The sequence below is a fragment of the Exophiala xenobiotica genome (assembly GCF_000835505.1).
Source record: "Exophiala xenobiotica strain CBS 118157 unplaced genomic scaffold supercont1.2, whole genome shotgun sequence".
NCBI classification, from domain to species: domain Eukaryota; kingdom Fungi; phylum Ascomycota; class Eurotiomycetes; order Chaetothyriales; family Herpotrichiellaceae; genus Exophiala; species Exophiala xenobiotica.
The window spans coordinates 4,869,739-4,895,343 of record NW_013562493.1 but is presented as its reverse complement, the minus strand read 5'-3'; the positions used below and the strand labels follow the sequence as shown (position 1 = coordinate 4,895,343).

The 25,605-nt window shown below is 51.5% G+C and overlaps 9 protein-coding genes across 11 annotated transcripts; 6 read left to right on the top strand and 3 right to left on the bottom strand.

Moving 5' to 3' along the window:
• Positions 1-41: 41 nt before the first annotated feature.
• PV05_04042 (uncharacterized protein) lies at positions 42-1,767 on the top strand. The gene is made up of 2 exons (XM_013464734.1): positions 42-536; positions 595-1,767. Exons 1-2 carry the CDS (start codon positions 436-438, stop codon positions 1,466-1,468), a joined length of 975 nt encoding a protein of 324 aa, XP_013320188.1. The 5' UTR covers positions 42-435; the 3' UTR covers positions 1,469-1,767.
• A 90-nt stretch (positions 1,768-1,857) lies between these two features.
• Positions 1,858-3,392, top strand: PV05_04041 (proteasome subunit beta type-5). Its single transcript, XM_013464733.1, has 2 exons — positions 1,858-2,412; positions 2,464-3,392. Exons 1-2 carry the CDS (start codon positions 2,059-2,061, stop codon positions 2,956-2,958), a joined length of 849 nt encoding a protein of 282 aa, XP_013320187.1. The 5' UTR covers positions 1,858-2,058; the 3' UTR covers positions 2,959-3,392.
• A 306-nt stretch (positions 3,393-3,698) lies between these two features.
• On the top strand, positions 3,699-5,861 carry PV05_04040. 2 transcript variants are annotated; one of them, XM_013464731.1, is made up of 2 exons: positions 3,699-4,171; positions 4,249-5,861. In XM_013464731.1, exon 2 carries the CDS (start codon positions 4,321-4,323, stop codon positions 5,692-5,694), a length of 1,374 nt encoding a protein of 457 aa, XP_013320185.1. In that variant the 5' UTR covers positions 3,699-4,171; positions 4,249-4,320; the 3' UTR covers positions 5,695-5,861. The 2 variants fall into 2 exon arrangements, with proteins under 2 accessions (XP_013320185.1, XP_013320186.1); XM_013464732.1 differs by having other exon boundaries at positions 3,699-5,861.
• Positions 5,862-5,929: 68 nt separating this feature from the next.
• On the top strand, positions 5,930-8,378 carry PV05_04039 (uncharacterized protein). Its single transcript, XM_013464730.1, has 3 exons — positions 5,930-6,090; positions 6,140-6,403; positions 6,451-8,378. The coding sequence occupies exons 1-3, from the start codon at positions 6,046-6,048 to the stop codon at positions 8,203-8,205; spliced, it is 2,064 nt and encodes a 687-aa protein (XP_013320184.1). The 5' UTR covers positions 5,930-6,045; the 3' UTR covers positions 8,206-8,378.
• A 127-nt stretch (positions 8,379-8,505) lies between these two features.
• On the top strand, positions 8,506-11,381 carry PV05_04038. 2 transcript variants are annotated; one of them, XM_013464729.1, is made up of 3 exons: positions 8,506-8,745; positions 9,029-9,426; positions 9,632-11,381. In XM_013464729.1, exons 1-3 carry the CDS (start codon positions 8,690-8,692, stop codon positions 10,975-10,977), a joined length of 1,800 nt encoding a protein of 599 aa, XP_013320183.1. In that variant the 5' UTR covers positions 8,506-8,689; the 3' UTR covers positions 10,978-11,381. The 2 variants fall into 2 exon arrangements, with proteins under 2 accessions (XP_013320183.1, XP_013320182.1); XM_013464728.1 differs by lacking the exon at positions 8,506-8,745 and having other exon boundaries at positions 8,775-9,426.
• Positions 11,382-12,895: 1,514 nt separating this feature from the next.
• On the bottom strand, positions 12,896-15,330 carry PV05_04037 (dihydroxy-acid dehydratase). Its single transcript, XM_013464727.1, has one exon. It carries the CDS (start codon positions 15,256-15,258, stop codon positions 13,384-13,386), a length of 1,875 nt encoding a protein of 624 aa, XP_013320181.1. The 5' UTR covers positions 15,259-15,330; the 3' UTR covers positions 12,896-13,383.
• Positions 15,331-16,233: 903 nt separating this feature from the next.
• Positions 16,234-20,960, bottom strand: PV05_04036 (uncharacterized protein). Its single transcript, XM_013464726.1, has 3 exons — positions 20,804-20,960; positions 17,532-20,729; positions 16,234-17,424 (listed from the first exon to the last, which is right to left on the bottom strand). Exons 2-3 carry the CDS (start codon positions 20,518-20,520, stop codon positions 16,502-16,504), a joined length of 3,912 nt encoding a protein of 1,303 aa, XP_013320180.1. The 5' UTR covers positions 20,521-20,729; positions 20,804-20,960; the 3' UTR covers positions 16,234-16,501.
• A 1,347-nt stretch (positions 20,961-22,307) lies between these two features.
• On the top strand, positions 22,308-23,871 carry PV05_04035 (uncharacterized protein). Its single transcript, XM_013464725.1, has 2 exons — positions 22,308-22,523; positions 22,571-23,871. The coding sequence occupies exons 1-2, from the start codon at positions 22,396-22,398 to the stop codon at positions 23,592-23,594; spliced, it is 1,152 nt and encodes a 383-aa protein (XP_013320179.1). The 5' UTR covers positions 22,308-22,395; the 3' UTR covers positions 23,595-23,871.
• Positions 23,697-25,476, bottom strand: PV05_04034 (uncharacterized protein). Its single transcript, XM_013464724.1, has 2 exons — positions 24,930-25,476; positions 23,697-24,850 (listed from the first exon to the last, which is right to left on the bottom strand). Exons 1-2 carry the CDS (start codon positions 25,161-25,163, stop codon positions 23,939-23,941), a joined length of 1,146 nt encoding a protein of 381 aa, XP_013320178.1. The 5' UTR covers positions 25,164-25,476; the 3' UTR covers positions 23,697-23,938.
• Between the last annotated feature and the right edge of the window lie 129 nt (positions 25,477-25,605).

The following is a 25,605-nucleotide window of genomic DNA, read 5'->3' as shown; positions in this document are numbered from 1 at the left end:
CTCTCGCCTTCTCCGCGTTCTTTTTCTGAACTGCTTGCGACTGAATGCCTTGCTCTATCTTGCTCAGCCTCCCTCGTTACACAATCCTTCTTACACCTGATTGTCACTCTTTCCTCAAAGTCAACACAGTCGCTCTTTTCTTCGCCTTTTGATATTCTTTGCCTAGGTGCCCTCACTCTACCTTAGCTTCTCCAACTCTTAACCAGCCCATTCTGCACAAACACGTCACTCGTTGGTGCACTGTCCGCTGGCCGGCCTTCACTTGGTGACCCTTTCCAACCTCCATTAACCCAGACACCGACCGTCAAAGAACTATAGAAGGCAGCCTCGGATCACAAGTGCGAATAATCGGCCACCCTTGCATACACTCAAGTCTGCGACACGACCTGGAAGAAAGCCTAATTCAAACGAATCGTCCTTATTTCATGATCAAATATGGCTCACTATTTACTTCCCCGCGACATTATCAACGATGTGCAGTCCGCCCCCGAGACGTTCAGCAGCTGGGATAAATGCATGGAAAAGGCTTATTGCAAGTATGTGGCCAATCATCAGATCATTCCCTGCAGACGGCTTTGGCTGACATGGCAAAAGGTGGCCTGCGATCATAGGAATCGTGGTTGGTTCACTCATTCTCCTCTCCGTTATCTGGTGTTTCGCTCGATGCCTTTGCTGCGGTGCCGAACTCTGCGGATGCTGCTGTCGTTGCTGTCCTTCCGGCGGCAGACGCGACCGGTCCAAGTTCAAAGACGACTATTCTCGAATGCCTCCCACTCCGTACGGCGGCTACCAACCTCCTCCAGCACCCATGGCATATGCTGCAAACCCCAACACTCCACAGTTCGCTACATTTGAGGAACCCAACAAAAAGATCAATGAAGACAGTCTTCCACCCATGCCCAGCTGGGACACCGCTGTCAAGAGACGGGTAGAGGACCAGAGTGAGCCTCTCAACCCAAGCAAGGAAGGAGACTTGGAAATGGGGAGACTCGCGTCACAGCAACAGAGGATGAGAGGTGGCTACAACAGCGTACCTAATGGCCCAATGTCGCCTGTAGCACCACATCCGCAAGGCGAATACTTTGACAACAACCAATCCTCCAACTCCGACCTTGGGGATCAACGAATGTATTCCCATGGACACAACAACTTCCAGTCCGTTCCCTTAAGTCCCCCGCCAACTTACAGATCACATTCAAATGCACCATCCATCACGTCTGATAGGTTCATGGCCATGGCGGCCAGTCCAAATACGTCAGAATTCAACCACCAGCCCTATCCATCCCATCAACCATCATCATATGCTCCGAGTGGCATCAGCACACGATACGAGGCTCCGACAGATTATCCTCCAAGCCGAATCAGTATGCCAGATCCGTACAATGGACAGCAGCAATATCAGGCAAGACCGCCTAGTTTCCTGCAAGTTGGCAGAAAACCTATTAACGGGAGCATGAGAGAAATTTGAGTTGATGATCGATCATTATATGCCAATCTCGACTTGTTTGTATATTGTTGTATTAGCTATCATGACACCAGCCGTGACTGTTGGATTCTCGCGGAACAGCTGCAAAAAGCAGCGAGCCTTGTATGAATTTCGGAAGGCACACAGGAGCGAAAACAAAATGAGACGAGTCATGAAATACCCTGTGAACCCGCACTTTGTCGACTTGAAGCTGCTTTTAAGTCAACGTCCAATCTCTGTTATATCATCTGTAAGGATTTCATACTGTATAGAGTCTTTTAAGTGATGCTCGAAGCAACAAGGCTGTCCTCGATCGTGGCGCACGTGATCAGCTCAGCCTACCGTGCTAAATACGGCACTAGTAGCTGCAGCTGCAAGGCGCCAAAAGACGCGCATTGTATCATCCATCATCAAAGCGGACGAGCCCATCCTCTGCTTCTCATCATCCACCTTCTGCCTTGCTTAATCCATCGTCGCTTTTAATTCTTGACGTACTGTAACACCACCTCTTTCTCTTGCTGTGTTTTTTCAGATTCTCCTTCGACCGTCGATTTCCCAAACCAAGAACAGTCTTGCCGATTGGCCTCCGAATCATGGATGCCCTCGTTGCTCAATACACTCAATCTCCCTTTGCCAGCGAAGGCTTCGATTCAGAAGAACAAAATGATTACACCGACACAGTACCTTCACTATCCCTCAAATTTGCCTTACCTCCAGTCGCTCGACCCTCTGCATTCTTGCGAGCAACCACAGACGACCACGCCAACCCGAACTGCCCGATCAAGATCGCACACGGTACAACAACACTAGCTTTCAGATTCAAAGGAGGTATCATTGTTGCAACGGATTCGCGAGCAACAGCTGGAAATTGGATCGCCTCGCAAACGGTGAAGAAGGTCATCGAGATCAACCCTATGCTGCTTGGGACGATGGCGGGAGGAGCTGCTGTACGTCAGATTTGAGCTTGAGACAAGTTGAATTAAACTGACACGATGCAGGACTGTCAATACTGGCTTGCTTATCTTGGTATCCAATGCCGTCTACATGAGCTTCGACACAAGCGACGTATCTCGGTGGCTGCTGCTTCAAAAATTCTGGCCAACTTGGTGTATTCATACAAGGGAATGGGGCTGTCAATGGGTACGATGATTACTGGAGTCACACCTCAAGAAGGACCTGCGCTGTACTACATCGATTCAGACGGAACGAGACTATCAGGCAATCTTTTCTGTGTTGGATCCGGTCAGACATTCGCCTACGGTGTGCTAGATGCTCTCTACAAGTACGACCTCGAAGACGATGAAGCGTTGGAACTGGGCAGGAGAAGTATTTTGGCAGCAACTCACCGGGACGCATACTCGGGTGGCTACATCAACCTGTACCATGTGAAGGAGGACGGATGGGTCAAGCACGGTTTCTCCGACACGAACCCCATCTTCTGGCAGACGAAGCTGGAGAAGGGTGAATTCTCCAATGTGACGAGCGAGCTCTAGTGAGTCCGCGGACTGTGAATGATGGCGTGGGTATTTGCTAGCTAGGGGCCAAGTGTACAATCATACTCGACGGGTGTGTACCAGATGGCTTTTTTCCGGTGTATTACAATCACTGGCCATCAAAATGAATTCCACAGAGGACCTGAGCTCTTCATGATTTCTTGTTCGATCTAGAATATGAGATCAGATTTTGTGAGATCAGATTTTGTGGTAGCCCGTGGATTTGGGCTCTTTTGATGGTGTCTGGATACTATGACTGACTCTGCACGTTTACCGCCAAGATGCCTGATTGGGACGAGGGTGATGCCGCCCTGTACTGTGGTACTCACTCCTGGCTCGCGCGAGCCGTCTCTGAGACTATGCCGAAACCCTTTTGTACCAATACTTACTCCGTAGACTAAGTTACTATGCACTTAGCAGGGCTACAAATTTCGTCCAACGACTTCTCCTCGACTACTGACCGCTGTGGTGAGAGTAGTCCTTGATGTATCCCAAATCCACCTGTGGGCCTTATTCGTTAATCCAGAGATCCCTCTCCCTTCTCCACTCCAGCTGATGTTCGCGCATCAGTCCGTTCATCTCGCCGTACTTGAGCCACCTAAAATGCCGCAAGATCGCTTCTGCTTGAAGCAGCTGGTTAGCTGGTTCCGGCTCGTTGGTCAACGAGTCCGGCGGCAGTCCCTAGGCGCCTTCCTCCTGCTTTCCTACTACGCAGATAAGGTACGGACTGTACGGTAGGTGATAGCCACGTTGCTCTTTCAGGCTTAGCGGTCTTCTGTTGCGGTCAGACCTCTGGCAACATCATCTGCGATGAAACGATCTCTCTCCATCCCATCCTGAAAATTGGATGATGCTGCCTGTTCTTCCCTTCATTACGGAGGATGCGACTCGCATCTTAAGAGAAATCGATTTTGTCAACGACCTTGCTTCATGATGACTGGTACTCTTCTGAATCTTCTGTTGCATAGCGGAAGGTGGCTCTTAACTCTAGTATTCGCTTCGCAGAGTTGGGCGTACACCTTACCCGACTCCTTTAATTGGAATCAGATTGAGCCTACTTCGCATCTGAATTACACGACCTGCTATGACGGACTAGAATGTTCTCGCCTGCTTGTTCCCCTGGATTGGCAAAACTCGACCACCGACAAACAAGTCACATTGGCTGTTGCAAGACTGGCAGCCAAGGTTGATCCTTCAGATTCAACTTTCGGAGGTACGATCATTATCAACCCGGGTGGTCCTGGCGGATCTGGTGTGGACTTGCTGATGTGGTCCGGAGCCGGCATACAGGAAATAGTCGATGGAGACAAACACTTTGAGATTCTCTCATTTGACCCACGAGGCATTCATCACACCAGTCCGATGGCAAGCTGCTTCGAAGAAGATGGTGCTCGGAGCCGTTTTGAAATAGTAGATGTGTCTGCTGGAAGTGTCGAAGATTCAGCATCATCACTCAACACAAAATGGGCCCTGGCTGAAGGATTAGGCAAGTTGTGCTCTTCCACTGACGCTGGTGTCTGGCCAGATGGGACCGACATTAGACAATATGTCAGCACCTTGCAAGTAGCGTATGACATGCTTCATTTGACTGAGGTGATTGAAGAAGAACGGATTCTCTCAAGATATGAGGTGGGCGTCGTCACCGAAGCAGCACAGCAGATTGTGAAGACAAAGCCCCAACCGTTGCTCAACTACTGGGGCTTTTCGTATGGAACATACCTGGGCAATACATTCGCAAGCATGTTCCCAGATCGTATCGGACGTATGATACTCGACGGCGTTGTTGATGCCTCAGACTACACAGCAAGCGGCTGGCGCACCAATCTTCAAGACAATCATAAAGTTTGGAGACTCTTCCATCAATGGTGTTTCGAGGCTGGCCCAAGATGTCTACTGAACGATAACTCAACGAAAGAATGGACCCAGATAGAATCCAAAGTCGATAAGTTTCTCAATCACCTCAAATCCAATCCGCTCTCCATCGTATTCCGACACAGGATTTACCTCCTGCGCTACTTTGATCTCGAAAAACTGATGCACAGCGCTTCTTATGCGCCATGGCAAGTCTGGCCTCTTTTAGCCCAAGGTCTTGCAGCACTCATCCAAGGCGACACGTCAACATTTACATCTTTGTTCGAATTCAGCACTTGGATACCTCGCCCTAGCAATCTTCCGCCACTCCAGCTTCTTAATCCATTCAACAACCACTCGGCTCCTTACCCGCCTTCGTATCCCTCTGGACTCGAAGCATCTATTGCAATTCTCTGTGGCGACGGCGAGGACATCACCTCCGAATCCAAATCAGACTATCTCTCCTACCTCGACGAGCTACTGGACCAGTCACAATTGATCGGGCCTGTCTGGGCCGAGATCACACTCCATTGCCGCAGCTGGCCCAAATCCGCACGCCCGTCGTCAAGAAACCGTTTCACAGGCCCCTTCGGCACCAAAGCCCATGAACGAGGCACTGGAAAAGACGATGGGACTGGCCTTATGCTGTTCATCGGCAACACAGCGGACCCAGTAACGCCGTTGCAGAATGCTTACAAGATGGCGGAAGGCCATGAAGGGAAAGGCGTGGGCCTATTGGTTCAGGAAACACCAGGACACTGTAGTGGTGTTAACATACCGAGTCAGTGTACATGGGGTGTTATTAGCAGATTCTTCAATAATGCAGAGTTGCCCGAGAGAGACAAGAGGTGTGAGATTGATTGGAAGCCGTGGGATATGGTTTGAAGATTATGGAAACCTGGAGGCAGGAACCGTACTGGAATGGGGAGGTCGGAAACTGCCGCTGCGAGGGTGAGGTGGAGGGTGAGAGGGTTGAGTCGGGCTGAGCTGGATTTATAGGTTAAAGCGGCACGGTTTGGGTGAGCGCCCAGACTAGTGAGGCAAGCTCGCCGCTTAAGCGCAGTTTTCACTTTCCTGAACAGCCTCGCCGCCAAGGCTCCTCCAGCCGATTCGCGCGTCTCTCGCCCGCAGTCGCGCCTGAACTTTTGTCACCACAGATTGCGCTGGACAGAACAGCACATCATCCTTTGCTTCTAGCATCTCGAAAGGCGGCATTGTGGTCGCATCGACGGCAAGATGAATATGCTCAAAGATCCGGCGGCCGGCGTGCCTGCGCAACTGGTACGGGCATAGATCTGAATTCCTTTGTGCATACTGACAGGTCCATTAGCTGCCTCATCTACATCTGCTGTCCAAGCATCGTTATCCAGTCACAAGCAATCCGTCACTCGAGACCATCGTTGGGTATCTTCTGGAAGCCCCTAAGATCGTGCGCGAAGTGCAACCGATGCAATGGCAATTCATTGAAACTCCTCAAGATGGAACCCTCATGCTCACATGGCAACCACTCGACGTAATGGCGACTACTTTCGCCAGCGATGGATACATCTGGGCAGATGCAGAACACAGGTTTACATCGGAGGTTAGAGGATATGTGAGTGCTGCACGCTTTTCAGGCAGGCCAGGACTAACGACACCCAGACCCTCGAGATCTTCGTCCAAAGATCCGGTTATCGAGCAGCGGGCGAAGCAATGGCGTCTCACAGCAGAAAACGTTACCGACTACTCCCGGGAAATCCCAGTCACGGACTACCAAACCCGGACCCTAGCTTGTGGCTCACGCACTACTCGAAAGCCTCCGCTCGAGACCACGTTCCTGCCGCGTCAATCCCCATTTCACCGTTTGTGCAGGCGCAAATCCAGCAAAGAAGATTGATTCAGAGCCAAGGGCAATTACCGCGGAAAGAGTTCATGCTGCATGATCGATCAAATTGGCCCGTAATACATCTCCCCCCAGGAATGGCAAGAACTGGTGCACCTGGTCAGATGCCGCCAGGTGCAGGACATAGAAGGGGTGCAAGCGTTACAGGGGAGACAACACTGGAGGAGGAGGAGGATGTCTCCCGAGGAGATTTGCTCGACTTTATGACCCCTAGGGACATCAGTCGCGTTCGCTACGAGCAGCATCATGAGTGGATGGAGGAGATCCTCGAGTCACCATACCCTACGCTGTCTATCATACCAAGCGATCTTGGACTGGGACGGAAAGGCCCATTGGAAGAGTTGACAAAGGATTTCTTCGATGCTCCGGTATCTGCGGTGCGGGAGCCTAACAGCGGACCGCCTCCTCGGGTCGGCAAACTACCACCAGGACAAGTGGATGAGTTCACCAAACGAGCGACGAAGAAATTGGCCGACATGCAGGAAGAGCTGGAAAAGATGAGAAAGCGCCACGCACGGAGAATGCAGAAGATCCAGCAATCCACTATGCTGGGCGTGGCTGAGAAAAAACTACGGACGGCCCCGAACGTCACAGAACGACGCGGCTCTTCGAACAGCAAGACTCATGGGTTTGAGGAAGGTTCTCGTGACGCGGTTGATGAGATCGTCCATTCCGTGGAGACAAGCACGGGAATGAAGGTGATGAGTGCTAAGACTGTCACTACGGTTTCCCGCGGTGGTCTGGAGGAGCGGGTCAAGAGCACGCCAGTCACGGCCACAGCTACTGTTCAGCCCCAAGCAACTCAAGAAAAGGCCGCGGTTCCACCAATTTCCAGCCCTGCACCGCCGCAAGGCCCACAAGCACAACAGCAACCTGTACCTGCGGCAGAAGTAAGGCCCGAAGCGAAAGAGCTGGCTGCAGCATCGACCGAGCAACAGCCCAGCGTGAGTGCTGGTGTAGATTCTCGCTCTACGCCTTCCACTGCGCAGAAAGATCAAGGCGGTGAGCAGAATCAACAGGATGAGGCCACCACCGATCAAGCGGCTGACCTTCCTCAACTGGACGACATTGGAATGGATGTCAATATGGGGGGTCTCGAAGACACTATCCCAGCCGAGATTGAGAAACAAGAAGGCAATGAATGGGTGATGGTCGACCAAGAAGGCAGTGAAACCGGTGGTGGGATGGGCACTGCAGACGTTCCGACCAAGGGCGACTCTCATGGAGAGCAAGCTGCATCCGGAGAGGATAGTAACCCGCCGGCCCAGCCGACGGCGACCAATGCTCAAGAGCAACAAGAGCAACAAGAGCAAACGCAATCGGCCCCTCAAGGTACCGGGCTGAGCACGCCTGATTTCGATATGGGTGGTGATTTTGACAATGTCGATGTAGACACTGCTGGGGACGCGCTCGCGAGTTATGGCGATGAGGGTGATGATTTGAACCTGGATAATATGGAGGACTCGGCGTTTGGAGATGCTTTTCATCCTCCTGAAGACGAGGACATGTCGTGAGTTTAGGCACCTAGGTAGCTACGCGGGATTGTGCATGGTTGGGCTCGTCTCGGAACATTCCTGCTCGTGATTCTGGATAAGGATCAGACGCAACATGAATGTAACTATAGTTAGGACATCATGCCATCCTTGCGCAAGAGGGAAAGCGATGTGTTCCGATTGTAAGAATATCACGTTGTATTGCTTTGATGAGAATCGTACGAGTATCTCGAGTCCGGTGCCTCCAGATTTAGTCGAGCAGCCCACGTGCTCCAGAAATGTTCTTCACTCACACGAATCAACACAAACTACAAACTACTCGTAGAATAATTTATTTGTCACTCTAGGAATTGCCCTTTGTGCCTTCTTCATCTCCAGCGTCTTCAAACTCTATACGACTCGCGAAACAACAATCTTTGCCGGTCTGCGGACGCCAACAGCATCTACAGTCCAACTTGGTTGCGGACAATTTTTCCGCTTTCGACCCGCTTGATGACCATTGATCATGTCACTACGAAGCCCGGCGCCAAGCAGTCTCTATGGCTTGGTTGATATGGGGAGGTACGTCCTTTCGCCTTTCGAGTTCGTTCGGTTGAATGGTTTTGTTGCATGGTCAAAAGAATATAAATGAGATGGTTGCTGGGAAGAGATGCAATATACCTCGGCCGAAATACCGTCAGTGATGGAGGATATATAATCTAGCTGGCGATGATCGATTTCTTTCTACCCAGTCCGCCTTCATCTGATCTGCTCATCTTCTTTGCGATCGACGTGGGATATGTTTGAACAGTTTTTTGGGCCGGCGCCCTTTGACTCCCTACACCCTACTAACCGTTCCACATAGCAACGGCATCCGCTTCTCCATAACCGACCTTTCGCCCTCCACGGCCCGATACCTACCCACCATTTACACCGATCGCGAAGGCATATCACTCTACGATGCGCAATACTCCACCGGCGTCAAGGGCCCGATCCCCCAGGAAGTCATTGAGGATGTCATACGCTCGCTGTTGAAGTTCAAGACAGTCTGCGCCGACTTTGGCGTTCCCGAGACCAACATCCGCATCCTCGCGACCGAGGCCACTAGGAGTGCTGTTAATAGCGAGGGTTTCCGACGCCAGATTAAGGATGCGACGTCGTGGGAGGTCGATATGCTGCCTAAGGAGGCGGAGGGGAGGGTCGGCGCAATGGGCGTCGCGAGTAGCTTCAGGGAGGTTGAAGGGTTGGTCATGGACTTGGGTGGTACGTCTGCTATCTTTCGTTGCTATCTCTCCTCTTCCCTTGTTCTTGACCCTAGCCTATTGCTTTTGCAATGCTTGTCGGGCCATGCTATTGCTTTGCCGGTACTCAGCCGTCAGATTGGACCAACTACGTGATTGTTGCAATTCACCGGCGCTTTTATGGCAACTATTTCATTGAGAATGACACGAGTACTGACATGGCGTAGGTGGAAGCACTCAAATAACGTGGATGATATCACGCGCCGACTCCATCAAAACAAGCCCCAAGGGCAGCATCAGTTTCCCATACGGCGCCGCAGCAATGACGCGCCTTCTAGCCGATCTCGAACAACCCCACAAGAACAACAGCGGCAGCTCGCATTCGCCTTTGAATCTGTTCAAGTCGAAATCGCCGACCTCTTCGTCCGCATCATCAACCCCTGCCGCGCCATCGACAAAAGAGGAATTGGAAGAGACAATGAAAGCCCAATTCCGCCAAGCCTACGCCGATCTCCATCACGACATGCCCGAGACTTTGCGGCACAAGGCCAAGCACGGCGGTCTGACGTTGTATCTGTCTGGTGGCGGGTTTAGAGGATGGGGATACTTGTTGATGTCCCAACATAGGACGCATCCTTATCCGATTCCGATCATCAACGGCTTCGCGGCGCAGAAACGCGAGTTTCAGCAGACGAGAGAGATCAGTGTCGTGGCGGCGGAGGAGAGCGTGTTTCGCATATCGAAGCGTCGAGTCGCACAGGTCCCGGCCGTCGCGTTCTTGGTGAACGTTCTTGTTGATGCATTGCCTATGATTTCGAATGTGCGGTTCTGCCAGGGCGGCGTGCGGGAGGGGTTCTTCTTTGATAGCCTCGCGCAGGAGGTTCGGGCGCAGGACCCGCTTACCGCTGCGACGGCGAGTTTCGGGAGTGAGAGTGCAAAAGACATTGGCGAGATCTTGTGGAATGCGATGCCCGGGGAGAATAGTCTGGGCAGAGAGATACCGGCGACGATCAGTAAAGGATTGGTCCGGTCCGTGGCGGACTCGATGTACCTTGGGGGAGTGGTGGGAAACAAAGAGTCACGTGCGGTCGGTGCGTTGTGTGTGCCTATCACGGGGGTGCTCGCAGGTGTTCATGGTGTGAGCCATTCTGAAAGGGCGGTGTTGGCGTTGGCTTTGTGCACGAGATGGGGCGGCGATCTACCGCCACCGTATACTGACCTTGAGAGGCGCTTGAAGGGCTTACTGACGAATCAGGAGGTTTGGTGGGCGGGATATCTTGGTCGAGTGGCCGCCTTGGTTGGCGGAGTGTATCCTGCTGGACGGATCAGGGAGAAGAGGTTGGAATTGAAAGCGTACTGGGCGGACGGGTTGGGAAAGAAAGGGATGAATCAGGGCGTGGTGCTTGAGGTGAAATGCAAACGGGAGGAGGATAGAGATGTGCTGACCACCCCCGCTGGGCTGAATCCGCTTGTCGACGCGGTTGAGAAGCTGGGGAAGAAGAAGAATAAAGTCGGTGGCGAGCATGGGTTTGGAGTGCCGGTTGATGTGAGGATTGAGAGGGTGTTGCCGTAAGTCAGTCGGAAAAGGGAAGTTGATGGTGTTTTCAGAAAGTATTGCAAGTGTTTGCCCTGCTCATAGATTACCTGGCGCGAAGGAAAGCGAAGCGTTCAAGTGAGCGATCATGTTGATGTGAGAAGACTCTTTACGAAATCTGTTGCAGTACTGCTCTCGAGAGCCCTTCGCAAAGGCTGGTGTGATGGCGTTACTAGTAGCATCGCATCCAGCAATTACCTGATCGATGGACTCGAGACAGGTCGTGTATCCGTTCCATAGACTACTAGTACTGGATCCCTCATATACTGAGGTATCATGGCCATCACGATTGGGAGGAGGATATCCGCCAACATCTTGATCGTCTGCGGCCAGCTTCAAGAGATTCAGACCGCGGCGAACAAGAGCAGAACTGAGGACAACATTTGAGTTGTTTTTAGCGCCTCGACACGACTTTGAAAACGCTTCCTCCAACTGATACTTACGAAGGGGGCCAGCGTTGGCTTTCAAAACACTTTCCTCCTCTGGCAGGAGCACTTCTTTGTTTCTGTGTTTTTCAGTGATTTGCTGCTTCGGCCTCGTTCTACACGATACGCGTGCAGAGACCTTTACCATAACCGTTGACCATTCGGAGGCAATGAGAAGAGAAAAGAGAGCGTCACTCCGTGTTCGCTGACACAAGCCCATCAAATCTCAATCTCGATCTTTTATCGGGCGTTGTTTTGGATTTGTCCCGAACTGACTTCCCCTTCTGGTTTGCTCCGTAATGATTTTCTGCCGGAAAAAAAAAGAAATGGAGCCACAGCCACCCAGGAGCCAGGCGAGCCAGGCGCAGGCTGTCCGAGAAGCCAATCAATCAATTCACGGGAGTATCCTGCCCGTGATCAGCAGCACTTGTTGGCAACTTGGCATACGGAGTACAGTTGGCAGGTTGTTCCCCAGACTCCTCAAAGGAGCAATCGCTTCTGAGCCGGGTGCTGGATGTGCCAACCATGGGGGGCTGTTTCTGGAACCAGCCTGTTTGTGGTAGTAGCTTTAACTCGTGCTTCTCCGGACTACGGAGGACAGTCTCGGACAGTAGGTCAGAAAAAAAGCTTGTGCAATTAATGTCATGGTGTCAACGGCAACGGAACTTGAATTTGCTAGGCAAAGAAGAAAGCTGTTGCCTCTTTGGGATGCCGCAAACCAGCCCAGACGGGGACTTGACACATCCGCCTTCAAACGCCGCAGGAAGCGAGCTCTCACAGAGAAGGAGGACGCGATTGAAGAATGCTACGGGCTTGCAAACCTTGAGATGCATGTCCCCTTGGAGCTGCAAAGACAGTCAAGTCTTGCAAGATGGTTATCGACGAACAAATGCCATGTCTGGTAATGGGCGGCAATCAACTGCAGCCTTACGGGTCGATGGTTGAACATGAATAGCTGACCTCCGTGGTCCGCTTAATGGTCCACCACATACCGGCATACTACTAAGACAAATGCCTCGTATACATGGGGTGGCTAACGGGTCAATCACAGCCGGAAAATAACACTCTTGCTGTACGCCATGCCATGCATCCCTTGCATTGAGTCCCCGCCAACAGAGCCCTGTCGACTACGGAGACGTGCACCAAATGTAGTTGCCGCGCTAAAGTTGAATGACGAGGACGTCAAAAGACCATTTATTTTCTTTTCCGTTGCTCCGGAGAACGGTCCCCGGAGATATCGGAGCTCGTTCCTTCGTCTTTAACTCTCGTCTATTCTTTATCACTAAGTTATCTAAAGTAGATTATCTTTAACTAAGACTTTAGTTAAGGCTACCTAAAGTAAGAAAAAATTTATCGTTAAGCTATAATTTAAAGAACGGTCCCCGAAGATATCGGAGCTCATTCCTCCGCCTCTAACTCTCGCTTATTCTTTATCACTAAGTCGCCTAAAGTAGATTATCTTTAGTTAAGACTTTAGTTAAGGCTGCCTAGAGCAAGAAAAAATCCATCGTCAAGCTGTGATCCTGCGTCATTCAAGTTTAGCGCGGCAACTACATTTGGTGCACTTCTCCGTACTGCTGCTTAGGTTTCATCCGAACTTTTTTTTGGAGCACAGACAAGTGCTTTTCGTATTCGACGGCTTCTTACGAGTGAGTGACCGGTTCACTTCCCAAACTGGAAGCAGCTTTTTTGATGTTGGTTCATGGAATCTTGAATATCGACGAAGAGGGCAATAACATTGCTCTGTTGAGTTAGTCCCAGTGACATACGGCGTTGCATTCAGGCCTTCAATCTCCTGCAAGTCAGTCTTGACGCTTGAAATCTCGCCAGAGGCTTTGCATAAAGCGATTTCCTTTCGTGGAAAGAGGTCCTACCACGATCACCCTCGACCGACACATCACTGTGATGAGCAGAGCATCACCGCCGTCGCAGAGCTGGTTCGGAACCGCGATTTAACCAGTCATTGTTTACCGAGAGGTCCATTCGCTGTCAGGAATCCAAAGTCACATCCCAAATGAGACTGATTGACTTCTCGTTCGTACAGGCCACGATATCCTCTCCGACCACTTCGTTCTATCCAAGGTTCTGGATGGACTTCACCGCCCGCAGAAGATGGATCTCCTTGAGTCCGACGTTTGCGCTGTGCAATTCTTCTGGCGATTTCTTGCTCGTCGACATCAAGGGACAGGACCCGATTGTCTACGTCGCAAATAATCCTGTCGCCAGTCTGTACAACCCCGAATACTGAATCAAGGTCGGCAGACTCTGGCGATACGTGCAATGTTATGGTTCCTCCAGCTGTGCCACTCATCCGACCGTCGCTTATCCGGAGCATATCGAGCACACCTTGCCTACCCAACTTCTGTGGGATAGGGATCAGCCCGGCTTCAGGCATGCCTGGATTTCCTACTGGACCTATGCTCTTGAGTACCAGGACGGAGTTTTCGTCGACTTCGAGATCGGGATCGTCGATCCGCCTGGCCAGATCGGCTGTGTTTTCGAAAACACACGCTGAGCCTCGATGATGCAGTAGCTTTCGATTCTTGGATGCGGACGCTTTCATTACCGCACCGTTCGGGCAGATATTGCCGTACAGTACGACCAGACTTGACCTTTCGTAAAGGGGGTCCTCCAACGACCGGATTATCTGTTTTGAGTATGGGAAGGACTTGAAGGGGGTGTTGTCTAACAGCTCACCCATAGTCTGGCCAGTGATGGTCCTCGCTTCGAGATGTAACAGTGGTCTCAGTATGTGCATGAGCGCCAGCATTCCCCCGGCATTGTGGAAGTCGGTCATATAATTGTCACCACTCGGTTTGAGGTCGACCAGAAGGGGAGTCTTCCTGCCGATCTCGTCGAATGTCTTCAGGTCGATGGTGCCTGCCACCTTGGGATGCCTATTTATGATGGCCAACAAATGGACGACGGCATTTGTGCTTCCGCCGATTGCTTGCAACACAATAATGGCATTGAGGAAGCTTTCTCGGGTGAGTAAATCCTGTGGTCTCATTTGCTCCTTCTTCAGCATTGCGACTGCATTCCGTCCAGCTTGCTCAGCGACCCGTAAACGGGCCGAACTCACAGCAGCGGCAGTCGCCCCAGCTCTCAATTCGAGAAGACCTAGACCAGCAGTGATACATGCCATCGTCGACGCCGTGCCCATGACTCCGCAAGTTCCGCCCGTCGGTGCTAACTCCTCGTTGACGGACATGATGTCCTCGACGTCGATGCCTCCAGCACGGTACTTTGCCCAGTAACTTCGACAGTCGGTACATGCTCCAACCCTGACACCTTCGACGGAGCCGGGCATCATGGGACCCGTGATGAGCGGGATGACAGGCTTGTTGGCGCTGATGCCGCCCATGAGCTGCGCGGGGACGGTCTTGTCGCAGCCGCCGATCATGACCACGGCGTCGACGGGTTGCGATCGGATCATCTCCTCGGTGTCCATGCTCATCAGGTTGCGCAGGTACATGCTAGTCGGGCTGGCGAAGCTCTCGTGGATGCTGATCGTGGGGAAGTCGACTGGTAGACCGCCCGAGGCCAACACGCCCCGTTTGACGGATTCAATGAGTTGCGGGACGTTGGAATGGCACGGGTTGAAGGATGAGTAGGTGTTGATGATCCCGATGATGGGGGATGATAGGGCCGAGTCGGAGTAGCCCAGGGCTTTGATGAAGACTTTGCGAAGGAAGAGCGAGAAGTGCGCGTCGCCGTAGGATGTCAGGCCCGCGCGAAGACCTGACGTGGATGTTATGGGTTGGGAGAGGTTGTAGTCGGCGGCTACTGAATCGTTGGTAGTAGTATGTCCGTTGGCCGCGTCGTTTGCCGCCATGGTGTTGTCTCTTTGGATGTGTCTGTGGATGTGTCTGTGGATGTGTCTGTGGATGTGTCTGTGGATGTGCCTTTGGATGTGCCTTTGGATGTCGTAATCTAAGATGTATGCTCCTTATACTACCGCCGACCTACCTAAACGTAAACACACTCATAGTCAAACATCTGGACCGCCAGGAAGATGTTGCATTTCTATATATGCCCGGTAATTGTCATCACGTCCATGGCCATTGGAGAATATGCGGGCTTGCTTGCCCGAGCGGGGTTTCGGGGCATGCCCGATCATGCCCGGACGGATAGTTGCCGCGGTCCTTTCTGGAGTCAGACTCTGGTAGTGCGGAAAACCTCCGAGTGTTGGTAGTCAATTACTATCTGGGTCATTTCAGAGTAAAGGCGTGTGTAGGTCGTTCTTCGAGGTATGGTACCTATATGCTCCGTACTCGAGAAAGGAAACACTGGCATCGTAGTTTAGAAACTTGACTTGGAGGCCTACTGACGTGGGTTTTGGTCCGTAGATAGGCATAGGCCGGCATCTACCGAGTGCACGCACTGCAAAGGTGTCCCACAGCTCATCAAACGACTGGTACAGGCCCCCGGCTGGCCCGCACTCCAACTGGCTTTCTTTTTTTTCGTGGAATATAACATCATTTGCACAAAAATTGCTTCAAATCTGGCCGCCCGGCTAGCTCAGTGAGTCTTCCTCCTGTCTTCAATGGGCCAGGACAGCAATTCTAACAAGTCCCCAGATCGGTAGAGCGTAAGACTCTTATCTAAGAGTGTACATCTTAAGGCTGTGGGTTCGACCGTAAGATATTCTCTTGTTCATATCCATGTACATATGTACTAACAGTTCTTCAGCCCACGTGTAAGTCTCAACCATCATCAATACACATGGATATAACCACTGACAATTTCTAAGCGGGCTCAATTTCCCGTCGTCGCGATTGAACACACCTTTTTTTTTTTGGATGTGCATATTTTTTTGGATGTCATCACAGCATTCTTTGTGTGCCGAGATATCCAAACTCAAGATTGGAGCAGTCGGCGAGCTCGGCTAATTCATGTCCTGCCAGTAGTCGTCAATCCTCTCCACCACACAGGCCGGAGCCCGGTCCTCGAATCGGAACTAGCAACAACCAAAATATGCCGGCCGGTTGGCAAATCGCTCCCCAAACAAGACTTTAGACTTCAAGCACAGCCAGTCCATGGCACATCCATCAAGCAGTGACATTGGACGAAGCACCCTAGGCAGGTGTTGCTCTCTTGTCAGTAGCTACCTCGTAATTGTCGGGATTGACATTCAACGCCTGTGCCGCCTTCGCAAAATGCCCTGGGACCTCAATGTAGCACTTCAACTCCTCGAAATGGTACTTCCAGTATCTTTCCCAGGCGGAGAATCCGTGGCCGCCCTTCGAACCTTTGTAACCAGGTTTATCGGATATCGGATCTCCCATGTTCTTGTGCCCGATGGTGACATGGCCTATCTTGGCTCTACTCAGACCAACATTCTGACGCTTTCGATCAGCCACAAAGCCCAAACCGAACTGGCCACCAGGACGAGTGGTTGACAGAATCACGACATCGAATTCCCAGCCTTGAGTCGAATCAATTGTCACGACTTCCACCATACCGACCAGATTCTCGATCTGGTAGAGCCATTTCTTCAACAGCGACAATTCCTCGGTGTAATAGCATGCCACAGCAATGTTCATTCTTCCCCGAAGCTGCTGAATGTTCGTAAGATTGAGCTCACTAGTGATGAATCTAAGGAGATCCATTACCACATCATGAGTACGCTCAATATAAGCTGGGTTGCAGAGACTGGTTGCCTGCTTTCGTGGGTAAACGTCTGCGCCGCGGACAGAGATAAACAATGAATTTGCTGGATTGTGGATGTTCTGGTCATTCCGGGCGGCATAATCTCGCACCCAGTTACGGAAGGTAGTTGTGCCACTTCTGGTGGCCACAGCAGGCCCATTTGTGACCCGATTGCCATAGAATTCGCGGCTAATAAAGTTGGCAATATGAGGGTGCATCCGGAATTGCTTGTCGAGTTCGATGACTTCGACACCACTCTCGACCAGACGTTCCATTTGGCTCTTGGCTCGATAGAGGCTCGCTTCATTCAAGCTGTAGGAAAGTGTGGTGGGTGGAAGCTGGTCTGGATCTGAAGTATTCAACAATTTTAATCAGCAGGATATTCAAACCATGAGGAGGGCAAGAGCCGGGACTTGTCACTTGAGGGACAAGGCAGAAGAAAATTGAAAGACTTACCGCCTGTCCATATCACTTTTTTCAATGTGCTGTAGGATCGAACAAATGCATTAAGGGAGTTAGGTTCATCCAACTGACCGGCCTCCTCTATGATAACTCGATCTGCGCGGTAGGACTTCAGGATGCGGCGGCCAGCTGTCTGCGCCGTTACCAGCACCACCTTTGCGTTCTTGATGTAGAAAGACTGGAGGTTGCGCCATGCCTTGCCTGTCTCATTAACAATATTCTTCTGGACATTGTCGAGATCTTCGAAACGAGCTTGTCGCTGTGGTTCGCTCTCGCCCACGAGCTCAACGAAGAAAACCTGGTGCCGAGCAGCAGCTTGACGGAGAGCAATGAAGTCCCAGAGCAAGTCGAATTCCTTCTTGGATTCTTCTTCAGAGTAATCCTCGAATGTCCACACCGACTGTGCAGGCTGCGCTCTGGCCTTTCTCAAGCGCTCCAGAATATGATCGCCCAAAGACAGTGGTCGCCCGGTAAGAACGCGACGCTTGACATACTGTTCCACGTATTGAAACTCTGCCTCGGAGATCGCTGTGCCACGCAAATTGCGGACTTCAGGGTTGTGTACTCTTGGCTCATTCTCCCCCTGACATTCATGCTGGTAGGCGTGGGCATTTCGATCGATCTGCTGGAAAGACTCGTCGAAATCCGTCTCAAGGCGATAAACACCCGGAACACTGTTCTCTACCAACCATGACTTATTTGACTTCGGCAGGACTTCCAGTATCTTGTTTGCGAGGTGAGTGAGCGCTCGATTTGTGCCGCATGCAATCAATAGCTTCTCACCGAAGTTGTAGCAATGGCACGCAATGCACTGTGATACTGTGGACTTCCCAGTCGCAGGTGGGCCCTTGACGAAGACGACGTAGTGGTTCAATTGGTTGCTGTTCACTGTGTTGTTGGAAATGGCTGCTTCAAGTGCCTCCTTCTGCTTTGCTGTTAATTTGTTCTTGAGAGAGTCCGGGATTCTTGCGCCGTCCTTAGGAGTCGGACCACGGCCTTGCTGTTCCAGAGAGCGATTTTCGCGAGCGAAGAGGAGGGCCTGCATCCAGTTCTGGCGCGGAATACCGTAGTAGCTCATGTCTCCATGCATCGCGAGCCGGATAGCCTGCTCTGCCTGAGCGTGGACACCGGCGTTAGGATTCCCGAAGCGGAAATCGCCATGTCTGGATCCGGTGACCATTCCCCCCAGTGGATTGGCGGCACTGGGTACGCGAAGGTAGATGCAAATCTCGAATTCATCCACCCGCTTCTCGGGATTGGGAACAACAAGGCCGTCCCATTCGACGGAGTCGGCAGATCTGGCAATTGTGGGACCGTGCCAGGTGTCAACGTTACCAGGAGTGTTTGTGTCTGATGAAACAATCAGAGAAGAAATGTTGGGCATATCAAGACCTGCAGTATGGTGCAAGCCTTGAGGCGAATTAGGGCCAGGACTGCCAAATGGCGAGGTTGGATTCTGAGGACTAGGGATGTTCCAGTGTGGCGGAGTGCCTGGACGAGAAGCTGGACTACCTCGCACGGACACGCCTGAGGTGTTCCGCGTATGGGAGCGTACAGGTGTACTGGGAGGTGCTGTGCCAGAGGCTTGCCCCAGAATGGAACGCTGAGATGCAATTGACAGAGCGCGGGAGCGCAGATCTGGAGATGATTGTCCGCCGGGACGAGCATAGGATGTTTGGGACGCGTTGGAAGCCGAGCGAGATCCAAGAAGAGGACCTTCTGGAGAAGCAGGTCGGGGAAGCTGGCCTTGTTGTATGGTTATCTTGACTTTGCAACCCGGCTCCGGAGGGGCCATTTGTGTGTCGAATAGATCTCTGCGTGTGGGACGCACGTTCAAGAAGATCAGGAATTCGCTGTTGTCGAAACTGTTTGGGACTGGCACCAAGACAAACCCATATTGTCGATTGAACATGTTGGCTGCATCCGGTTGCTGGGCTTGCACCTCCCGTGCTAGACCAAGCATTTGTACGGCTTCGTAGTGCCGTGTACTATCGAAACGGCAATCATAAGGCATCGGTATCAGTGCTCTCTCGTCTGAGGCCGTAATCAATGAGTTGGGAAAATTGTTTTGCTGATTCCATCCGTTTTTGCGTAGAGCGAAATGATTGAGGTGCTTGATTGGTGTGTTGAAGACATTGGGTATATTCTTGATGTGAATAGGTTTGAGGCATTTCAACCCGGAGTTGTATCGAGCGTCAATGGTGGGAAATGGTGGGGGCACTGGCGAGGGCAATGCAATGATGAGTCGGTATTGCATGTCCAGATTTGCAACTTTGGCCGTTCGGATGTCCACCTTTGTCTCTGGCGCTTTGATCTTGCAGAAATTGGTTGCGATGTTGACCTGTTCGTTTGTGAAACCAGCCGCAGCTAAGTTGTCATTGAATCGTGTTGTTATAGGTCCAATCTCTGTAGACCAAGAGATTTTCTCAACTTCACTGCCGACTTTTATGCCTGTTTGAGCTGTCCCCTGCTGGTCCACAATATATCGCCCATATTTGAGGTTCATCATAGCATTTGATAGCATCCAAGAACCGTCCGGATTCAAGGGATTGTTTGTAGACCCCCGAAGAGGCTGGGCTTGAATGACAGGGAGCGGATCTCTTGCGTAATTTAGGCCGTCATCACCATATATAGGGAAGACAGCTCTGAGGGTAACATTGAACTGAGGTCCTTTTGGATGATGTAAAGCAAGTTTGAGCACAAATCTTGGGTAGCATGTACCACCAACGATGGAGAAAAGGAAGGCATAACCTTTCGGCCCGACTTTCATAGGCGACCAGTTGTTATTGGTATTGCGGTTGGAGAATGCCACAGCGACCTGAACTTCTCGTGTGTATTTTTCTTGCCATTCGTGGATTGAGCGGACTTGAGGTGGATTCGGGGGAGGGACAGAGAACCAATTGAGCACATTCTCGGGAATGTTGAAGAAGTTGTCATCGCCATCCCCGCCCAGGTGTTCGAAGGACTGTGTTGGACTGGCCATGGCTATCGATCTGGACTGAGGTTAACCAGGGTGGTAGAAAAGGAATGATGCGGGATTTGAGGTGATGAAAGGTCTCTGAAGTACTTTGAATGCGGAGGCAGATCTTTTCAGGCATTGCCTTGTCACTGCGTTGAAGGGTACACAGTGAATGTTTGCAGTGACAAACACTGACAATGGATTCCAATTGTTTTGAAATATGTGAATGGATTCTAGTTCTCAATTGAATAGATTGAATAAGCCAGCTAGAGCCGTACATTTGATACGAATAAGCGTTATTGCTTACATGTACGGCTTGATAACTTCAAGGTTGGCTTCTTTCCATCAAAAAGTTCTGGGTGGTGCCATGCAATCATGTTCGGCATCTCCACGCTCAGCCTCTTGATGGATTCGGCCGCCCATGGCCTAAGATTTCCTTCCGAGGACGGTCTGGTACACGCTTTCTGGCGCCATCGACCTCGGTGTTAAGGTATCTGGCTGGCTGGCTAAAGTACCTTTCTCGTTGAAAAGCAGTTTCGGGTCGTATCATGACGATCTCCGTGGTGCATTCTGTCGTGAACCCATGCCCTTTGAGTACAGTATATCTAGACCACAGGTCTAGGCTGACGGGGACATGTTGATGGAAAGTCGTAGTCTAGATGAGTATGCACTTCAAGACTGCAAGAGATTGTGAATCTAATCACTTCAGGAAGACCGAAGCCTACTGTGTAACAACCAGGTACTTAGCTGAGGACGTCATATCTATGAACGTTGACTGTAAGTGGTGCCTCTCGCAGTACCTTATTGGCCGAGGTACGGAGAAGTGCACCAAATGTAGTTGCCGCGCTAAAGTTGAATGACGCAGGATCACAGCTTGACGATGGATTTTTTCTTGCTCTAGGCAGCCTTAACTAAAGTCTTAACTAAAGATAATCTACTTTAGGCGACTTAGTGATAAAGAATAGGCGAGAGTTAGGGGCGGAGGAACGAGCTCCGATATCTCCGGGGACCGTTCTTCGAATTATAGCTTAACGATAAATTTTTTCTTACTTTAGGTAGCCTTAACTAAAGTTTTAACTAAAGATAATCTACTTTAGGTAACTTAGTGATAAAGAATAAACGAGAGTTAGAGGCGAAGGAACGAGCTCCGATATCTCCGGGGACCGTTCTCCGGAGCAAAGGAAAAGAAAATAAATGGTCTTTTGACGTCCTCGTCATTCAACTTTAGCGCGGCAACTACATTTGGTGCACGTCTCCGTATTCAGAATCAAAATCCCCCTCCTCATGGGATAAATCAACAAATAGGATATCGTTTGTGGCGTGACCTTGAAGTGGTCTGGGTCAGCCTAACGCCGGGCACCGAATTTGTGCTTTCCACGCAATGACACTGCATGGGTAACAGCATCAACCATCACCGCCGAAGCTTCTTTCCGCTCGCGCCATGAAGGTAGATGACTGAGGAAGCTGACCAAGGCCGGCTTGGGTCAGGCTGCCGCCCAATAGTCGGGTCGTGGTAGACGGAGCTACAGGAGTCAGCCAGGTGTAGGATCTCATGTGACATGCTAGTTTTTGGAGTTTCCTCTCAATGTATAACATGCAGGAGAACTGTACATCCAGCTAGCTGAGCCTCTTTCATACTGGATAAAGCATAGTCGCCATCGCCATCATGTCGCTCTAGTTACCTAGGTAGGCATCCTTGCTCGCGCGGAAGGCCGGCAATTGTTTTCTGGGCCGAGCCCTTCACCTGTGGACCATCAGAGGGGCCCATCATGGGCTCTTATTTATCCATGGAGATGCTTATTAAGGTACTTTACTACTCCGTACACGCCTCGATTTACCAATCTCCTTTCTTTCTTCCCCAATCTGATATCGACATCCTTACGTACCACTTCTCGTGCAATGGCGACCTCGTCGTCGCCTCCCAAACCCAATGTCGGTATCTTATCTATCGGAGACATGGGCGTTGGAGTGGCCCGGCTCCTTCGTCATCATCAATACGACGTTTACACAGTAGGTGCAGGAAGAAGGTAGGCACCTTCTAGCCTGCCAAAGTCTGGCCGTTGACATCCTTAAGCCAGCACACTCTCGACCGGATCAAATCCGCACAGATAAAAGCCTTAGATAACGACGAAGCGCTCGTCGCCGAGTCGGATATCATCCTAAGCATCGTGCCTCCACGAGATGCAGTCGCTACAGCGCACCGAGCTTACCACGCTTGCAATTCTCATACGGCAATCAAGCGTCGGAATGAGAGGACCTCTCCATCGTCGAGACTAGTCTACATTGACTTGAACGCCATCAGCCCGCACAGTACGAGATCCATCAGCGCCCTATTCAGCAGTGCGAAGTCTCCGTCACCTTCCAAGGCCCAAGGCATCACCCGCCGCTCATTCAGCTTCCACAGATCCGAGTCGGAACCGGATTTGCAACCGATCGAGATCGAATTTCTCGACGGCGGCATCATTGGTGGACCGCCCTCACTACGCGAAGACAATACCTGGAAACGGCCATCGATCGTCATATCGGGACCTCGACACTCGAAGATATTGCCGAGAGACTTCCTCGACACTCTGAATTTGAGAATTGTCGGCGATACCATAGGCTCTGCATCGGCGCTGAAAGCGTGCTTCGCTAGCCTCAGCAAAGGTATGATCGCGCTGAGTATTTTGAGTTTCACGACGGCGCATCAAGCGGGCGTTCTCCCGGCGCTGGAAGAGCATTTGAAAGAATTCAACCCGGGCGCACTGGCGGCGGCGAAGCATGGGTTGACCGGCATGCCGCCCAAGGCATACCGCTGGGTCGACGAGATGAGGCAGATCAACGAGACGTTCGTGGAGGAAGGAGGGTTCAGTCCGGATGTGCTTGCGGCCGAGGAGGGGCGTGCGGGTATGGGTGTGAGTGTTGGAACGGCAGGTGTGTTCGAGGGCGTGGCGGAGATATATAAGCTCATTGCGGATGATACCGTGCTGGGCCAGGAGAGGGTCGAGAGTAGGAAGAGAGGCACGGATGTTGCGGATGTGGTCGAGTGTATTGGTGAAGGCATCAGGGCCAAGAAGAGGAAGCTTTCGGGGGAGGATTGGAAGAGGAGTTGGTCTTGACACTGTACGGGTAGAGTTGCCCATGAAGGTGTGAAGGTGGGAAGTGCATGCTACCTTGAGGTAGTATTGAGATGAGATCGTTTTGGCATTGCTTTATACAGTAGAAAGTAGACCAGAAGGAGGTATGGTCAGTATCACTGACAGCGAGATCTATCTACTATGTGATGCCCACTGCTTGCTGTCCACAGCCCACCGCCGATCAGGGGGTTTCAGGGCTAATACTGGCATCACTGCCCAAGGCTGACCGAATTCTTCACGGCGCACTGCAGACTAGAAGTATCTAAAGTTCATCGAGGTAGTCTTCTGTCTGGGCCGATCACTACTTAAGAGAAGAGCCTCAGCCTCTAGATGCCAGAGAGGCGGTACTTGTTCCCTGCAAAGATAGGGACCGTCCGACCTTGGAGAGTGTTGTTAGCGCTCTGTGGAATGCGGTTCCTGCTTGACCCTGAGGCGGACTGCTCAAGTAAAGCCCTGAACCGCCAACCCGTGCAGTGTCCTGGCATTAGCAGCTTCGGATTCAAGTCGATCAAGTCGGTCAATGTATTCTGCAGCCGCAATTCGGAAGCATCTGCGAGGTGGTATCCGCCGATTAGTGCGTAGAAGTCGTCGCTTTGCCTTGCAGGAGAGGAGAATGCTTGCAGGACATCGTAGGCAATGTTGACGATGCCCGCATGTGAACAACCCGTGAAAATGACCAGGCCTTTGCCTTTCAGTCGACAAACCACAACCCTTTCTTCCTTGATTTCTTCGTCCTTGATCCATCTCCGCTCGGGGTCGTCGACTCTATTAAGTCTGACGCCTCCAGGGATCCCCGTTTCATAGGTCGTAAGCCGCGGTATCGCGCCTGTCACGGCGAAGAAGCCGTCCAAGACGCCGTGACTTGAAGCATCCTCGACTACTTGGGCGCCAGCTGCCGTGATTTCGTCTGGTGTCGGGTCGGCTTCGAGACAGATTGGGCCGCTGTGATGCGCAATTCCGCGGTAGAGAGGGCGGTCAGGAGGGATATCGACCACTAGCCCTGGTTCTGCTGCCGTGTGAGATGTCCTTTGGGCCTTTGTCGAATTGATTAGGTCAATGGCCTTGATCAGCCCGCCGGAGTGATCTCGATGCCAGTGGGACAGGACGATGGTTTCGACATTGCATATGCAAGCATTGTCGCCGACCAGACCAAGTCGTCGGGCGTTGCGCTCGAATGCCTCTGCTTCGGGTCCGGCATCAAACAGTAGGGTGTGTGTTGTCTCGCCTTTTGTGGCAGTCTGGCGTCAAGGCTCAGCTCAGCAAAGGAGCGAAAAGCGTGGGGCAATACATAGTAAGTGCGAGATATTGGTGGCTTACCACTAGCAGACTCAATCCGTGAGCACCGCAACAGATACTGTCCATACGCATCTCTGCGTTCGCGCCGCCGCGTGCATCTGTCCATTCTTGTCCGTGGTGAAATTGGACTGGAACACCTGCAAAAGAACCGGGAACTTCGACATCAGGATGTCGTGAAGGGGAAATCAAGTCAATTTCATCGTTGATGATTGCTGTGATGCTCAGAGAGTCAAGCTCAACAAGGTCTGCGGGCATTTGGATTCGACTACCTGGGAAGCGTGATGGTGGAATGTTGATAACGAAGAACCATCGTCGACAGCCGGATGAAGCATGGCTATTGTATCTTATACTTTACCGGCCACCAACGTGAAGACCTGCTTGTATTGCCTGTGATGCTCCTTGTGCGGTCCAGAACCGGATCGCAGACGTTGCTTTGGTAAGCTGGATCGTCGTGTAAACCCCGACAGAACGCGACACTCAGCCTCGTAGCCGTTCCTATTCATATTGGACACGGCGAAGACTATCGGGGAATGGAGTCATTCGGCGCGAGCATTTGCGTGTTGACAATATTTGAGAGGCATTTCTCAGCATCGTCCAACTTCGGTTTAGGTACAGTTTTCGGCCCGTACTGTAGGTGGCGGGCCGTGCATCTCGAAAGCGCCTTGTGAAGGATGAGGAATACCACTGCATAACACAT